This window comes from Nymphaea colorata, chromosome 3 (genome assembly GCF_008831285.2).
Source record: "Nymphaea colorata isolate Beijing-Zhang1983 chromosome 3, ASM883128v2, whole genome shotgun sequence".
Classification (NCBI taxonomy): domain Eukaryota; kingdom Viridiplantae; phylum Streptophyta; class Magnoliopsida; order Nymphaeales; family Nymphaeaceae; genus Nymphaea; species Nymphaea colorata.
In genome coordinates, this window is record NC_045140.1 from 11541777 (window position 1) to 11560106 (window position 18330).

The following is an 18330-nucleotide window of genomic DNA, read 5'->3' on the forward strand; positions in this document are numbered from 1 at the left end:
TAAACCTTGAGATAAAAAGCAGCAAGGGATTGCAACTCAGAGAGTGAGAGAGAGAGAGAGGCAGACTTATTACTTCCATAATTCCATTCTCTTCACAATACTATGTCAATTTCAACTGGTCTGAATTATTTACTGAAGAGAAAAAGGAAACCACAATGTTTCCAGTATCCAGAGGGATGTACATTTTTGGCTTTCAAATATATGGTGTAAGATATTTGTCAGGTCGTAACCATCTAAATAATTTACACTTGTTATTCCCATGAATATTCGAAAATAAATGAACCGAAGTTCAACACATGGAGAAGAAGAATAACAAAAGGGAGGAAAATACAACTGCACTTTGTACCTATTATGAACAAAGGAGTGAAAATAATACCTAGGAGAAAGAACATAAATTCAGTTTAAACTGATCTTCACCAGAACCATGGATGGCTCAGGGAAAATGAGAAAAATATCTTCATCCCAGAAAATAGATATTGAACAGCAAAAAGGTAAAGATAACACGTCTGGAGTTTATTCTAAATGATGGATACAGGTCACCAAAAAACAGAGAACTTGAGATATACATCTATAACTGTATATTATCTTTGCTTCTTTTGATTTTAACGTAAAACACAATATATGATTAAGCAGGCTACATGGACATGCATCTCATAAACAAAAATAAGCAACAAACCAAATGGCTCTCATACTAAGTCTAACAACCCAAGCAACAAACCAAATGGCTCTCATACTAAAGCTAACAACCCACCAGCATGGATTGTATGAACAAACATATAAATCAGAAGACAGAAAAATTTTATCTTGTTTAGAAGAACAAGTCTTGAAGTAAATTTTGCATGGAATAAGGTAATTGACACTTACAGAAGTCTCCAAAATTTCCCAAATTATGGGACATCACATCTTTTACCAAGGACAGACAGGGTGCTGACTGTGCTGTTCACTTATTATACTTTTAATTTCATTAAGGAGAAATCAGAAACACGAATTCCTGCACTTCAGGCAATACCATAACTTTGGTATCACTATTTTCATGATATGCACCCCATACCTTTCTCTATATACTTATGGCACTGATACAGTGATTACAGGGTTAGCTCTAAGCCCCACAGCAAACTACAAATTGAACGAAAACAGGAAAACAAATTAAATCAAACGGAAAGAAAGCACAAAGGAAAGCACAATAATGAAAGGTTTTTGCTCTGATCCCTGTGGAAGAACAAGGTAAACATGAACGAAAGCAAATCAAACCAGGCAATGAAGAAAAGAAAGCAGAAATTGACCAAAGAATTTAGGTTTCCCATTCAAACAATGTCTGATTGCAAATGAGCCCTAAGACCCTTTATATAGACTAAAAGTGGATCCATGGATCTGGATCCAAATGAAAGAAAACAATAAAAACCCAAAATATCTTGGACTTTTCTGCTTCTGCCTGCATCAGGCAATCGAACCAAACATATAGTTTAGTTTAGATACATACCTACTAGATATGCATTTACTATCCACATAGGCACACAACATAAAAGTGGTACATATCTTGTCAGCTTTCTACATCAGGAAAAGAAAAGGAAGAACATGAAACTTTAGAAAGTGTTGGTCACAGCATATGGCTTTTGTTTCAGGAGCAAAAGGCTGCTCCCATGATTAACATGTAATAAAATACATGTCCAAGTGCCTTTGTTTTCTGAAGAACAGTTTGTCGAGCACTTAAATATAGAAGTGACCGCAAAATACACGGTATTGCATCCAAGAAGTTGCAGTCTTGCAGATATGAAATAAGTAAAAATCAATTTTTCTGCAATCATCTGGTGCTCCAAATAAGGGTCATTACAAGGTTCAGGTAAATTAACACTCACACACAAGAAGAAACAACATAAATTAACACAGTTTAATTTGCTTTTAGAACAAACATAGTTTAGTTACTTTAAGTCAATAACAATGTTCTTGTACCTTTTGGTCTCAAGTATGTTTGTTACCAGCGAGCAATAAATCAACAGCAAATAGCAGTTACTGATTGTTGAAATACCAAATAGAGTCCTAATCTACCTAATCATGACCAAAGGAACAAAATGAATACCTTGACACCACTTAAGGTATCTATCTATAACCAAGGCAAGCATTACATTCAAACAAAGTAGGCAAAACTTGCCAATCATTAGGTGTTCTCCATAAACCAAACGCTACTTCAATTATACCTAAATATGGCCATGGAAAAATACGCTGAAGGCATTATCATTTTAGATATATTTCCTTATAACCTAGAATGGTTCAAATGGTACACCCCAAACCCATTGGCATGCATCTGGAAAACAAGCACGAACAAAAAGATAAACTTAATGATATTCATTATCGCCTCCAAAATTGTTCCATTGGCATTTTCAGGATAGAAAACAAAACCCAAGCACATGCAAACAGTAGAAGCATGCCATGACAAACCATGGAATGCATGGAATAGGTTTTTCGTCCAATCAAACAAGCTCTGTAGCTGCAATGAAAAAAATGCAACTCTATACCATTACAGGCCTGATGTTCACTTAGAAACTACAACAGTCACATAATGACATTTCAATATACCATAATGCCGCAATGAAGAAAATGCAATTCTGTACTACTACAGTTGTGATGTTCCTTAGAAACTAAACACTTACATAATGAATAAGAATCTTAAATTGGAAGAGAACCATACTGTTGACAATTTGACATAAAGCCATCACTCTTTCAGTGAGAAGTTTAGGCATAATCTGATATTGTTAACCACTACCAACAATTTCCCAAGCAACATCTCACCCAAATCTTGGTACTATACTAGTCAGACAACTATTACAATTGTTCATGCATCATCAAGTAAACGCTTTCTGGCAGAGGAGAAAGGTCGAGATAAACTCTTAATTGTTTGGTCAGAATGTCACCACTTCTACACTGCAGATAATAGAAAAATAATGCCAACACAGCAGAGGAAGTAGCTGTTTGTTATAAAAAACATGTCATATATATCACAAAACATAAATAAACAAAATTTTAATGTGCTATAAAGCTTAACATTGTTCCATCTTGGTTACTGTACTGGTAATGGATGAAGCACTAATCTGCTACTGAGACTGAGTGGTCGGAAAAAAGTGAGAAAATAAAAAGGGAAAGCTGTATGGATTCTAGATTACACTACTGTATAAGTGTTTTATCTTCTCCTCCTTCACGAGTAGCTGACAAAATGCAAGCTTACATGTCCATTCCATGCCAAGGGAGTCTGGACTCTGGAGTTCCTACTATGCAGAATACCCCTCCTTAAGCATCTGAATTGCAGTGAATATCTTACGGCGAGGCCCAACAGCATTAATACCCATCTCTTTGAGGTCTTCAAACGTTAGAAATGGCAATACCTCATTGTCAACCTCATGAATTTCAAATATATGAGCATATTTGCCGAACCCCAGTTCGTCCAACCATCCCCTAACGCTATCAACAGCACCACTAACTCTTGCAGAAAAAGGTATTGCCTTCTTTTCAACAAGTCCAGCTCTCTGATCCCATGAATTGCCCTTGACCTCATTCTTCAACCTAGATGGTTCACCAGATCGCAATTCCAAGCAGTTAATATCATCAGATGACATGCCATTGTTTTCTTTGGAATTTTCTTCCATATGATAGTCCCCTGAATCAGCTTGGCCCTGCCTATCAGATAGAGGCTCAACCCATTCGTCATCAATGGGAGGGCTAAGTGATTGTTCAAAGTTAACAACCACTGCATCGGGAGATGGATCCTTCGCGGCATCACCAAGCTCCTTTGCATAGTGTGGACTTCCCAAAGTTTCGAGATCAGAATCCTTAAAGTGTTCTTGTGCATCGTAGGAAGTATTGGTCGCAGCATGATCTCCCACTCCATCTTCTTCCTGACATTCTCTAACTTCATTATCAATACTGACTCCGATCTGTGCACTCCTCCAAACTCGATCTCCCAGTCCTCCTCCCCTGAACCCCCGACCTCGGACTTTTGTATGCCTAACCTTCTTCACAATCGGACCAAGTTCTAGACTCCGCTTTCTGTGCTCTTGGCCAAAACTCTTAATACCTCCAACTCCCTTCTCAAAACCATTCATACCTTCCGGACCAATTGGCACATCAACCTGAATTTCACCATTTATCAAACTGCCCCGATTTGCAGAAGCTGACTTGTGAGATCTAGCAATGTCCCTTGAGAAGCTGAAAGGAGTCTGCCTTACGACCTCTTGCAAACTTCCTGCCTTAGTTTTCCATTTTGTTGCCTCCCAATTATCAGTATGCCTCTGCGAAGTGCCACAAAGCGCAGCAGTAGAGACTTCTCCGATTTCGCCAAGCCGAACATTCGGCCGCCGCTGACGCTTCAGATTCATATCTGCCATCAAAGCACAACCTCAACAATCCTAAAGTTCCTTTCTTCTAGGTTCTATCATCAAAAGAAACCTTCACTTTACCAAGAAACTCACGAGAAAAAACTACCCAGCAAAAAATTCTAAAAGCATCCACTCATATCTGAACCTGAACAACCACAACACGGGAAAATAAGAGATGCCCAATAGGCAGGATGACTCAAATTCACAAGAAGGATCCTCAATTTCTATAAAGAAAACAAAAATTCCTGGTCTTCTGCAAGGCCCATCCGATCAACTTTTGAAAAAAAAAGGAAGAAAGAAAGAAAAAGGACTACAGCCTAAACAACCTTTACCTTGACAAGGACGAAAAATTGGAGAATGATCAATTGACGACCGTCCTTCTTTCCGCAATCCCAATTGATAATGTATGAGTAGACTCTTTGGCTTCAACCAACCTGAAATTTTTCCAAAAACATTCAAGAGAAACGCGGGGTTCTCAGAAAATCGCCTCGACGACAGTAACACTAATAAATGATATGAAGCAGCATCAATTCAATGTCATCATCATCATCATTCTACCGTAATCATCTTACAGTACGGAGAGCAGAGGCATCATCACCGCCCAGTCACTGAGCCATGGAAGAGGAGAAGAGAGGAAGTGAGTTTTTTGAAAACCGGATGATTAGGGGAGCCCTTTTCCTGGTCATTGGCCATTTTATGCCAGAGCTGGGTAGAACTGCCCCCTCGTTATTCTACAGGAAAGGCCATTATGTGTCAGGAAATTTGCAACTTTGTAAGGGGCCGTTTCATAAAGACGAAAAAATTTTAGAATGTGCAAAATAGCATAAATAAAGGTCAATCTTTCCTGAAAAATTTCAGCTAATTTTTTTTTTTCGTTTCTTGTTTTTAAAAGAGTTCCACCTCTCGCTTTTTCTTTCAAATAATTCAACCGCGCCGCCATACAAAAAATTGCTGACCAACAAAAGAGTCCATGTGCGCGACTTTAGGGGTGTATTTGATTAAGATCCAAGGTGATATAAGATCTTATGATATAAGATATTAATAGTTCATTTGTTTGTGACAAATATCTAAAATCCTATGTTTGAAAGATCCAATGGTTACATCTTAGATTTGTAAATGTTGCATCTTAATATCTATACAATCATTCAAAAGTATAATTAATGGTAATCTTAAATTGACAGTTCTATGAATTAGGTTGTGTTTGATAGCCTCATGTCTAAGATGCGAAGCTACATTAAAAGTTGTATTTAGAAGATCATTTTAATTAGGTGGATCTTAAGTTCATGTTATATGTTTAAAGACATGGATTTATCTTAAATCTGTGCAACTAAGATTCTAGTGATCCCATGTCACTAAGGATCTCGAATTCACGGTGAAACAAACACAACTTAATAGTAGATTATTCTCAAATCTAAGGTTTCAATATCTAAGTTATTCCCTCGATGTCATGAGATAGAGGGCCAGATTAACCTTTAAGTTGATTCTTAGCCTCGAAGAAACTGTACCTGGGAAGAGATTTTTCCAAATCTTCCTAAAATATTTCAATCCTTGCACCATTGTTGCTAAGCTCTAGCATGAATTAACCGATTCATGTTGAATCCTTTTGATTAGATGATTCAATGGCGCTCACATTTTGATTTTTAATTATTTTAAAATATTTCAAGATTCTTTTTTTTATATAGTTTCATTTATTTATCTTCAAAAATGTATATATAAGGAATTTGATTGCATGAAGAGTTTGAAGCAAATCCTTTATTGTACACATGTAAAATCAATGTTATAAAAATAGATTCCTCGATTGGATCGATAGGACCGCAAAATTTTAAAATATATATACATTTTTGAAGAAAAATAAATGAAACTATATAAACAAATCAATTGAACATGAAAAAAGAATCTTGAAATATTTTAAAATAATTAAAAATCAAAATGTGAGCGCCATTGAATCATCTAATCAAAAGGATTCAACATGAATCGGTTAATTCATGCTAGAGCTTAGCAACAATGGTGCAAGGATTGAAATATTTTAGGAAGATTTGGAAAAATCTCTTCCCAGGTGCAGTTTCTTCGAGGCTAAGAATCAACTTAAAGGTTAATCTGGCCCTCTATCTCTTGACATCGAGGGAATAACTTAGATATTGAAATTCTTCATTTTCTTTTACATCTCCATTCATCTGTATGGCCTTCATTTTCGATATGTAAGGCAGATAGTGCTTTAATCATACAGTGCCAACCAAATGCGTGAGCAATTTGGGTTTTTATTTGAATATCTAGTCGTTTATGGAAACAAAAATCTTTGAGTTAGTGGGTGCACTTGTAGGTGTTCTTAGCAATGTTGTAAAAATCGGTTTCGAAAATTGTTTAGGAGACTCAAGATACAACATCTCAACTGACACGTATTGGCACTTATCAGTATATATCGGCTATTTTTTTATTTTGTATACTAAAAATATGAGAAAATAATAATTTTTTCAATGTATATATCAGTTGTATGTGGTTTTATTTTGTATATCGTTTCTTCATTAGAGAGCTAAGGTAGGCTCAATCTCCCTCAAGCAATTGCTACTTGGATCACTATAGATATAAACTTTGAAAAGAACAATTTGATGCGCACTCTGAGTGTCCTTGCTACCAGGCAACTTTTTCTAGTGTCCTTGCTACCAAGCGACTTATGTATAAAACACGGAAATTGTTGCCCTTCGAGTATGAAAAGGTGACCTTTTCTCCCGACCTAATTGGTTTATAGAACCAATTTAGGTATTAATACTTAATTGGGTATTGGTGTTATGGATACAATTAAAGAGACTAATTTCTTAATGGGATTTTTTTTCTACTAATGGCATTTTAGCATGTTTATGAGAGTAATTTAAGATGGTGGTAGCTAAGGGCTGCTTAGCTGGCTAGTAATAAATTTTTATGGTTTATCGGTGAAAACTTGGTTCCAATTTTAACAATACTGAAAAGTTAGGTGTGTTTTTTAAAATTCCCCAAAAAGAAAACTAGAAATTTGCACCATATTAAATGTATTAAATGTGAAATTAAATGAAAATATCTCAGTTAATGGCAGACAATTTAAAGAAAGACGGCAATGATGCGCGCATTCATCACTTGCCTAATGAAGAAATATTAGGAAATAACATGGCACAAGAAAGCAATCTAGCTGACATTATTGTTTAAGTCAAAATGAAATAGCCACATGAAATGTATTATTGACATGATTGTTGATGACAAAATGAAAATGTTAGCAATATAAAATGAACTAAGGAAAGTTTTAGCTCCAAAAACATATAGGAATTTTAGATGGTAATGAATCATATTGGCATACAATGGGTAAACCGGATTATTTAATAATATCTTAGCCTAAAAGATAATGCCACATGAGCGGAGAATATAATAGTTTGATTCCTATTAGGATAAGAAAGATACTCCCAATTGTTTCATTAAACTATTAAGCTTGTGGATTACGTTGAAGTAACATAGCTGTGGCTGGAAATAAAAATGACATTGCGCTTGCCTTAGGAAAGATTCGCGGAGAAGTCATTTTATTGCTATTGGCAAGAAGAAGAAACTTGCACATGTTTTTCCTTTTTTATTTTTTTAAGGCGAGTTTTTATTTTATCTTGTATACTGGACTACTGGTTGAACTCAAATCCCTTTGTAAGGTGGACCGTTTTGCCACTCAATGTGATACAATATGCTTATTTTATATATATATATATGGGTAATGCCTCAAGATATATAGCTTGTATTATTTTGGAGAAGGAAAATCTGAATTGTGAATATATTGACCACCTAAAAGGTGAACATATTTTAAAATTCTGCCTGAATTTTCCAAGCTTGTTCTTGTCTACCTGAACAGGCTTCATATTTTCTTTGAACTCAAAGATTTTGAAAACAGCTCGATTTGAATGATTTAAGGTATAACTTGAAAATATTCAATTATGAATATTCTGATATTCCTCTCGAGAGTTTATAGACTATTCGTGTCCTCATTCACGGTTTTTCTTCCAGGTGTGGACTACAGCTGGCCAAAAGTCAACATACGAGTTTGACTTGTTTTTATTTTTATTTTTACGTTTTTATAATTATTAATTTGTTTGTGGGTACAATATTATTTTTTGCTTTTGGCTAAAAAAAATTTTTAATGCCAGATCAAGGGGGTGTTTGGTTGGCATCCTAAAATGCTGGTTTTTTGTCCGCAAAACTGTGTTTCAAAGTGTTTGAGTGACATCAAAATCAGGTTTGGAAAAAAAAAAACAAAACAAAACAATTTTAACAAAACCTTATTTTTCATAAGAGACTAAAAGCCTTATTCCCCCCCCTCAAAAAGAACTAGGCAGCAGTTCAGATGCCCACTTTCGAGTTGGGTTATTAAATTTTACAATTCGGGATCAAGTCATGCCCTGAGACGTACCGGATCGGTGTTAGCGTATCATTTGGGACGATGGGATCGGTTCCTTTATACCGCGCCAAAAGATGTAGAACCGGGTAAAAAAATTTCTCGAAAAAAGTGCGTTCTGGAGGGACGTCCGACGCAACCCTCCGGCTGTGAAACCATTGAGCCTTCCTCTTCCTTCTGCTCCGCCGCCCCACCGTCGTTCGTTGGTGGCCACCCTCGCTTCCCCTGAAGAAGTCACCATCGCCTCCCCAACCAGAAGGAAGGTATGCGCATCATTTCTCCTCTCTCTCTCTCATCCACTGAATGACCCAAAAATCGTCGGCGCCACTCTCTCTAGTTCTCATCCTCACGCTGAGGCCTCTCTCTTTGGTACATAAGTTACACATAAAATGTTTGATGAAGTGCATCAAGATATAAAATTAGTAGCAGTTTACAAAAACGATTGACGTTTCTAATCTAACCATTGTTTTGCTTGGGCCCTATTTTTTCCCTTCCTCTTCTCCCTTGGTTTCTCTCCCGCTCATTCACGCGGGGGATCCTCAAATTTTTATATATGCTAGTCCCTTTGATGAGATTATGCCTTCTTTATTTGGTTAACATTTTTGAGAAAATTTATTACTATTAAAACGTCTTTTTGTCATTGATTTGCTCTATTTCTTGGCTTGTTACTTGAAAGAGAGGCCCTGCTGTATAGATGAACTAGTGCGATGTCTGTCACTCATTAAGGCTGTGCCCTCACTTAACAAGTTCGTGAATCTTGAGACTGATTTTTCAAATACGTGGGTTTCACAAATCACAACCCCACATTTCCCTCTCTCTCTCTCTCTGTTTTTTGGTTAACACAAAATATACGTGCATCTGTTTCTTTTTACAGTGTATTGTTGGTTGGTATATAAATTTTGTTTACTGTTTTTCTCATGGTCGCAGCATCATAGAAAGGTTAGCTCTTCCCGACTGTTCACCAGAAAATCGCCGGTAAACGAAGTTTGTGAATTTGGCTGGACGTTGTTCGTGAAGCTTCCGTACCCTCTTCTGTTGAATTTGTGGAATTACTTTGATTGAACTTGTTGAATCTTGTGCACTTTATTAGTTGATGGGAGAAAATAACTATTGATACCATTAACTGGTCAGAATTATGCAAAAAAAGGCCATGAAAACCTCCTTGGAAACTGCATGGTTGTTCATACTTCATAGTGTTCTCATTTGTTTGCAAATCCAGTATTGTTCTTAAAGAAAAAGCTGCATCATCAAAGTCATTTTAAGCAGCATTTTGCTAATCTGTTTACAAATAACGTCTCGAAGTTTTAAACGGCAAAGTTTTTCTGAGGTATAATACTGCGAGTTTGAAAAAAAAAAGGTAAATTTTTAAAAAATTTTAAAAACTAAAAATGGAGAAAAATTAAAATGATTGAGAAACTAATAATACAAACATAAGTACGTTTGACAAATGAAAAATAGAAATTGAAAAAAAAAATTGTTTGACATTAAAAAAACTGAAAAAAACGCGAAAATTCGCATTCTTTTTTAACATTTTTTAAAAAAATGCATTTTTTTTAAAGTTTTAAAGGGATAGTTAATTTATCGCTTTTTTTTTTTGAAAAAAACGTATTTTTTGTTCAGAAGAACAACAATTACCAAAATAAGGTGGGCGTGGCGGTGATTTTAGGCAAAATCAGCACATAGAGGCCACCTAATCGTATCCTTGTTCTTGTTTTCTGCAGTTTGTATTACCTTTTTATGTTTCCCCCTTATCTTGTTGCATTTGACCATTGATTAGTGAAAATCCCCCTTCCTACTAAACATATTTTCCACGAGTGAGTTCGAGTCTTAGCTCGAGGGAACTGCTTGCAATTGTTTATGTCATAAGGGGGGGAGTTAAGCGCACACATATGGCCATTAGTTTTCTAAGTCATAGTAAATTTTGAAGAGATGAAGAAGCTGTCATTTCACTAAAATTATCACAGCCTACCTACTGCCACTGTTTGTTAGCAGTAGTACTCCGTATACTTGTTGAGCTAGAGGCTGAAACTAATATGCATTTTATATGTACTGACATGCACCAATTTGCTATATGAAACTGTTTGCATCAAGTTAATTTGCTACCTATGGAAGGTGTTGGCTTCTCCATTCTGAGATGCCTCTATGTGCTGAATTTGCCTCTTCGAGATGAAGGAATCTACCATAGTTCATCATCAAGTTGTGTATTTGTTAGTTTTCATTATCTAATTTTAATTTATTGCTTATCTAGTATTTTTCAATGTTTTTTTTTAAATTTCTCATCTACTTTATTTTTATATAATTATCAGGATTATTTGTTTATTTTTTAAAAATTTGCCGTCTTTTTCCCGTTTTTCCTGAGATATATAACTTTGTTATACCCGTTTTTTTCCTCGCCGTACCAATACCCATACAAACTTTGTACAAGGAGAATCTGCAACTAGCAAATGGAGGTCTTGCTGCGAATCTAGAAGCTATTCAAATTGGGATTTAAATGATTTTGATAATCTATTGGCTTCTCAAATTGTTATTTTCCTGTTCGGTTTTCTTTTTCATGCAGTTATAAGAGTTTTCGCTTTGCAATAATATATTTCTCTTTCAGTTTAGGAAGTGGAGAGATTGTTCATTTGTCTGCTTGGCCAACTTCTCGCTTTTTCTACAGCCCATAGATCTTTCTTTTAATCTCCTTGTTGATCCGAGTAACTTTCATTTTTTTGGAGAAAACCATGCTTGATCTCAATCTTGGTTTTCCCTATTTTGGTTGTTTGCTTTTAAATGTTAGAATTTACAACAATGTCAGAATTTGGTTTATTTTATATTCACTGTGCAATTGAATTATGCATAAATGGTATTGGTAGGATGGGTAGATTTGATGAGAGATTTTTGGCATGTAGAAGGTATTGCTAGGACATATCAACTTGAGAATGATCTCACATCCTTTTGACTTGTTTCCAATACAATGTAATTGTCAATATAACTTGATTGTGAATACAACATGATTATGCAATTGAACTATGCATAGAAGGTACTATTAGGACAGGTCGATTTGAAAAGATTTTTTTTTTTCATGTAGAAGGGGTTGTTAGTAATTGTTGATTTGGGGATGGCCCCATGCTTGTTTGAGTTGTGTTCAATGTGATTTGATGCTTGTAGGTTTAAGTTGTTTTATTCATTGTCAATATAACTTGATTGTGGTTTGCATGTACATGTGTGTGTGAAAGTTGAGTAACACGAGTTAAATATGTTTCTTATATTACTCTTTACTTATATATTGGTTATTTTAGTTGTTTCTTTTCAATCCTGTCATTATTTAAATACTATATATTTCATAATTTTGATCCTAAAGATTAAGCTTCAATGCCTCACCTCATGATAGGTTCAAACGTCTCGCTTCGCCTCATCGCATTCATCTCATCACATTTAACAACGTTGCTTAGAAGGCTGCACCATTCTGAGAGGGAGAGAACTCTCTTTGCTTTCCCTTGTCCTCTTGCCTTCTTCCTCTTCTTGCTTATTTGTGCTGTCCTCCCCTGGTTGGTGGTAACAGAGATGAGGAAGCTAAAGTTTCATGAGAAGAAGCTGCTGAAGAAGGTGAACTTCCTAGAATGGAAGAGAGAGAACGGGCAGAGGGAGGCCCTCATCATGGGTCGCTACCATATCGTGGGTAGAGACGATTACAAAAAGTTAGAAACCTCTCTCTCTCTCTCTCTCTCTCTCTCTCTCTCCCCCCCCTCTTCCCTTATTTTTGGGAGATGTGTTTTTGTTATTCCATGTTACAAGGTTTCTTTATTAGGTTCTGTTTAAAACTATACCCGATTCTTTATGTTGGTTTGTTGATTTATTTAGAACTAAGAGATATGTGCTTCATATTTGAGCCTGCATATGTGTCTTCTTGGTACCTTCAACATAATCTTTATCAGTTCTTTTGTTTATTTGAATCAGAAATAGACAGAAGTTGTTTTCTGTTTGTTTATTTGATAAATCAGATATCCTTGTATGTGTTCTAGAATTTGGGTTGGATTGCTGCAGCATCTGCTTCTTATAGCCTAGATTTAAATATCAATGATATAGATAGTATTCCACACAAAGTGAATCTAAATGGTAATAGTCAAATGAATATATAATGCAAACTACAGCACATGATAAGGAGTTCAGCTTTTGTGTTTGAATTGCTTGTAGCAGAAGGTGAAAAGCAGGAAGGAGGAATATATACAATTTGATAGCTAAATTGCTTCTTTCAGTGTTTCTATCTTATTTTCCCTTCTGGGTGCTGATTCTAATAATACAAAGCAAGACGATTAGTAACATGAATTTCTATGTTGTTGGTTTAGATACTTGAAAATTTGTGGAATGGTGACGAAACTTGTGAACATATTGAAGCAGATTGATCCTAGAGACCCTTTCAGGATTGAGATGACAAATTCGTTGTTGGAAAAACTGTAAGTTTGCTGAAAAAGTTTATGTTTTGTTACATGGTGCATTAATGGTCTTATTTACTTTACATTGTTCTCTTAGTTTTCTGTGTAGACAGGTAGAACTACTTTTGAAAAGTCACTAACACTTAGAGATACGTTGTCACAATTCATACCCATGCCATTGTTCATAGTTCAGTGCCTCTTGTAGTTCTTGAAGCATAAAATTTAGGCATTGCAGTATCTTAAATGAGATCTGATTGTTCAAAATGTAATTGGAAGGCCATGTGCTAGATTGCTATTTAGGTTGTGTAAACAATGAAAGTTCAATAACTAAAAAGTGGAGCCAATCCCAGCAAACAACTAAGCTGATCAAGCAGTCAGTGTCTGCTGGAACTGACATCTCCAGTAATATATTGAAGAAAAGGTACTTGGACATATAGTTGATTTATCTTGGACTTTTTAGTCCTCCATTTTGCTGCAACTGAATGAGGAAAGAATCATGTCATTGCAAGGTTTTGAAAATATTGCAAGTTGGCAATGTTAAGCGATTTAGTCAGAGACTCAGAAGACTTAGGTGGTACCCCTAGTTGGGGCCTGGCCCTAGATAGGTGCTCAGGCAGAAAGTAGTTGGCATAGAGAGAAAAAGGGTGTGAAAAAAAGGAACATAAAGAAGGAAGAAACAGGAAAATAGGAGAATGTAGGAGAAGGGGGAAATGGAAAAAGGAAGGAGGGGCAAGGCAAGGGTTTCAACTTTTAAATAAGCACATTATTAAGAATACAAATTTGCTTTTTGTTCTTTCTCCCTAGTTGAAAATCTGATATTCAGATTCTATCTGTGAAATGCAATCTCATGACAAACTGAACAGCTTGTTTCTCCAGGACAATTCTGAAGATATCAACGTTTAAATGAAAATAAAAATTTTAATAAAACTTATGTGGATATATAATATACATGTAAATAGATGTTTTCTGTTAACAAGAACATGTTGAGTTAAAAACTTGATATTTATAGGCAATCAGTTACCTAGACCTTTTTCAATTTTATTTTCAGTTTCTGAGAAATGATCGTAACTGATACTTGTGTCTATGGTTGGCCATTAATGATTCACATACATAAAAGTTGTTTAGGGTTCCATTTTGAGGGCAATATTGGGTATGCTGTTGTTATGTTCTCTTACGCTTGTGTATCTTTTTCTGTCCCTTAAGAATGCTTGTGTATCTTTTTCTGTCCCTTAAGAATCCATCTGATAGCATTTTGATGTGTTTAAGGGTTCTTCTGTTCTTTCTTGGACTCAAAGTTTGTGAAGTTATTGTTTTACATGAAAGTTATGGATCAAATTAATTAAAATATCTGTTTTTTTCAACATATTGTGCTAAAAGAGGAAAAATAAGGGCAAACAATAAAATGTGAAAAACTTGCAGTAGTGTAAAAAAATCTCCAACATATGACATTCTATTGCATTTCTTTGCATATTTTCAAATAAAAACATGTCATATATTTGTTTTTTTTTTTGTTTCTTTTAACATTTTAATAACTATTTTGAATTTTTACCAACGCTTTCATAAGAAAATTAATGTAACACTCAAAATTTTCATATTTTTTCTTTTATTTTACATTTGTTTATTTTTGAATTCTTGATGTTTTTCTGAGCAAAACAAACCTCCCGATTGGTACCTCAGGAAAACCTATCAAGCAATATTTGTGACAATGCAACATTAAAGTGTCCTAGATCAAGCAAATGAGATTTTTTCTTTCTGTTTACCTTTGTTTGGGGATAAAATATGAATTTTTGATGAAAATATTAAAAAAATGTGCAAAGAAAAGTGCCCATGATCGGTGAATGGCAAGTGCTTGAGAGTTCAGAAGGAAGGTTGATGTTGCATTTGGACCAACATGGTCATTTCTAGTCAACAATGTGAAAACTTCTGTAACCACCTTTTCATAAACTTGGAAAGGTTCTTCCTCTGAACATCATAATTTTTGCTAATTTTATTTTCAGCTGAAAAAATTATGCAAGATAAGATTAGATGAGGTCTGTAGTGTAACAGGGTGATTAAGCTAAACATCTTTCTTGCCATTAAATGTATACTCAAAATTGGTTCATTTGTTTGTGTAAAAGCTTTTGCCCAGTCCGGATGACTATTGTGGTACACTGATTAATGTACAAAATGCATAATCATATCACTTAAAGGTTCCTGCCTTCATCTGGGGAAAGTTTCTATCAATATTCAAGCAATATTGCTTTGTTTCCTGATAAAATATCATTTAGAAGCTATTTAGCTTCTAACTTAATTCTGATGATCTTTTCCATGGGAATTACAGCTATAATATGGGTGTTATACCAACCAAAAAGAGCTTGACTTTGTGCGATCATCTGTCAGTGTCTTCCTTCTGCAGGTAATTCAAACATGGACAGAATTATGTTGTTATGCACACATTTCTGTTACACATCTCTTAGGGCATGTTTGTTTTGGTGACGTTTAGAAGTCATGCTCTATCCTTTTCTTATTTTGTATAGCCTGTAATTTTTCTGTCCTGCGACAAGGAATCACAAGAACCTGTTCAAATTGAGGAATCAAGGGGAAAAAACATGCCTGTACTGTTAATCTGCAACTATATGAATAACCACACAATAATTTTTGGCAGGAGAACTAATTACCAAGTGGTCATACTTTCTGTTATATTTTTTTTTCTGTCCATTTTATGTCTTCGTCCCTGAGCTACTCTGTCCTTTGCATCTCTTTGATTTGCACATAAGTTAATTTATGAAAACTACAAAATTCTTGCTCTCACTATCTTGGCATTAAGACATCTTAACATGGTCAGCTTTGCTTTTATAGTATTTGTCTCTGGTTGACCATCTGTTCTAACTTGGACTTATCAAAATCAAATCAGAGTTTGGTGGGCAGATCCCAAATAAAAAGCAAGAAATTACCTATTTAGATGTCAAGAAGTGATCTTTTGTGCGAGAGTTGCATTGTATCTGGTCTATCTTATCATTTCTTATACCAGATCATGCCAGTCCTAGATACTGAGACACGAATGGACATTTCAGAGACAGTAAACTAAAGCGTCATTTAAAGATCTTGTCTCAGATACTCTGGAAACTCATATAATCTTTTTGGAGAAATTCATTACTGCTGCGGGATGCGAACACTTAATGTAGTAGTAGTATTGCGTAACAAAATTATCCATTGAAACCTTAAGAACTGTGGCTAGTTAACAATTTAGTCAGATAATCATGATATAATTAAGAATACATCTTTATAGGCATTTTCATGAAAATGCATGTATATTATTGCTTTGTGGAAATTTGTGCTAATTTGTTTGTTAATATACTCTTAGCACGTCTTTTCGAGACTGTCAATATGGGTTTCAAGTAAAACATGCCTGAAATGATATTAAACAACGATATGCCTGTAAGCTTACCCATATTCCAAGATGTTTGGTTGCAATTACTTTTTTGATTGGCAAGCTGAGGTTCGATGAGTTAGCCTGAGTATGTAAGTTTTGATCTCCTTCAGTATTAATTAAGGCTTAAATCTGACAACTGGCCATGTGGAGGAAGCTCATGTTGGCTTTTAGGTATGAAGAACCTCCGAAAGTTTTTGTAACTCTATGCTTGGTGTATCTACAGGCGTCGGCTAGCTACAGTTTTGGTGAGATTGAAATTCGCAGAGCACCTCAAAGAAGCTATCACATACATTGAGCAAGGCCACATTCGTGTAGGCCCTGATACTGTCACAGATCCTGCATTCCTTGTGACGAGGAATATGGAAGATTTTGTCACTTGGGTAGATTCCTCAAAGATTAAAAAGAAGATTATGCAATACAATGAAAAATTGGATGATTATGATCTGCTAAACTGAGAACCACAGAAGTTGTCCGATTCACATTATTTTGTCACGCTGTTTGTATAGTTCAGGTTAGTCGGCAGAGAAAGTGGAACTTTATTGAGAAGGTTGTTTTTTGTCGGAAGTTTGTTGAAAGGTTAGGTTGTTTTTTGTCCTTTGTTTCCATGTATTCAGTTGAGTTTCAGGAAATTCTCAAATTAAAACACTGTCTCTCTCTCTCTGAAGAAATGAAGTGCCTAAGAGAAGCCAAGATACAAATCTATTTTAGGCTTCAGTACAATTTAAGATAAAATGCCTTCTTCCCCTTCAGTTAGGTCTTCTTTCCTGACGAAAGAGCATTTATGATCTTTATCTGAACTTAGTCAGCTGTTCGTCCCTGTGCACACCGTGGTACGTCACCTCGTATGACCATACATTTCCTGTTCGCAGCATGGGCAGCATGGTTTAGTTGAAGGGTCCCCTATTCCAAGAAACAAGTATTAGGACCAGTGTTGTAAATAACGGTGTCGGTATCGTAATGAGTTTGCTCACCAATACGTAGGCTGGTGTTTGGCGGTTTATATAGTCTTATTTTTTTTTTCATTTTTTGAATTTAAAATATCAATGTTGTTAAGTGCATTGATGCGATGCGCTAAGCTTGTGAAGCGGCACGATTTATATAAGCATCAGGATAAAAAATTTAAAAAATTTCATGTATATATAATATCCACAAAAATAATGTCAAAAATAAAAAACATCAAAAAACAAAAAAATATCTAGTAGTTGTCATTTCCATGCACGGTGGAATCAATGGCACTTGTTGAGGATTTAAAGTTCTAAACTAGGTTACAAAGGAAGAGGATGCGGGCGTGGGTTGCTACTCAAAGTGATGTACTCCTTCCGTAACAGTACTTAATGTTTCGTTCATGAAACCCTTTTTCTGAACCTCATGCTTATAGGAACTCAGCTCAACACAACCGTTTTTTAAACCTTGTTTTGAACTTTTTTTTAATGTTTACTTAAACCCTTTTTTTCATCCTGTTTTTCCGTTTAACCTTCTGTTTTTTTTATGTTTACTTACCATTGGACTGTCCTTTTGCGATCTACCAGTGATATGGGTTTATTCCTTTTTATTTTCAGAATTAGTTTAAAATATTCAAGTTACTTTTATAATTGAACAATCAAAAACATAAGCAAACACAAACATGTACGAGAGATTATGCATATTATATGCCATGTCATTAAGCAAACTAATTTAACAGCAATATCAGAACGTTAAAGCGTCACAAAAAAATTAAAGCGTTGCAAAAAAAAAAAA

The 18330-nt window shown here is 35.2% G+C and overlaps 2 protein-coding genes across 7 annotated transcripts; one reads left to right on the top strand and one right to left on the bottom strand.

Moving 5' to 3' along the window:
- Positions 1-2950: 2950 nt before the first annotated feature.
- Positions 2951-5083, bottom strand: LOC116251421 (uncharacterized). 5 transcript variants are annotated; one of them, XM_050077153.1, is made up of 4 exons: positions 4926-5083; positions 4700-4801; positions 4461-4512; positions 2951-4369 (listed from the first exon to the last, which is right to left on the bottom strand). In XM_050077153.1, the coding sequence occupies exon 4, from the start codon at positions 4365-4367 to the stop codon at positions 3264-3266; it is 1104 nt and encodes a 367-aa protein (XP_049933110.1). In that variant the 5' UTR covers positions 4368-4369; positions 4461-4512; positions 4700-4801; positions 4926-5083; the 3' UTR covers positions 2951-3263. The 5 variants fall into 5 exon arrangements, with proteins under 5 accessions (XP_049933110.1, XP_031481541.1, XP_049933108.1 ...); XM_031625681.2 differs by lacking the exon at positions 4461-4512 and having other exon boundaries at positions 4926-5082; XM_050077151.1 differs by having other exon boundaries at positions 2951-4512; positions 4926-5081.
- A 3761-nt stretch (positions 5084-8844) lies between these two features.
- On the top strand, positions 8845-17239 carry LOC116251328 (uncharacterized). Of its 2 annotated transcripts, none has more exons than XM_031625526.2 (5): positions 8845-9029; positions 12140-12446; positions 13095-13202; positions 15502-15576; positions 16817-17239. In XM_031625526.2, the coding sequence occupies exons 2-5, from the start codon at positions 12313-12315 to the stop codon at positions 17046-17048; spliced, it is 549 nt and encodes a 182-aa protein (XP_031481386.1). In that variant the 5' UTR covers positions 8845-9029; positions 12140-12312; the 3' UTR covers positions 17049-17239. The 2 variants fall into 2 exon arrangements, with proteins under 2 accessions (XP_031481386.1, XP_031481387.1); XM_031625527.2 differs by having other exon boundaries at positions 12311-12446.
- Positions 17240-18330: the final 1091 nt, after the last annotated feature.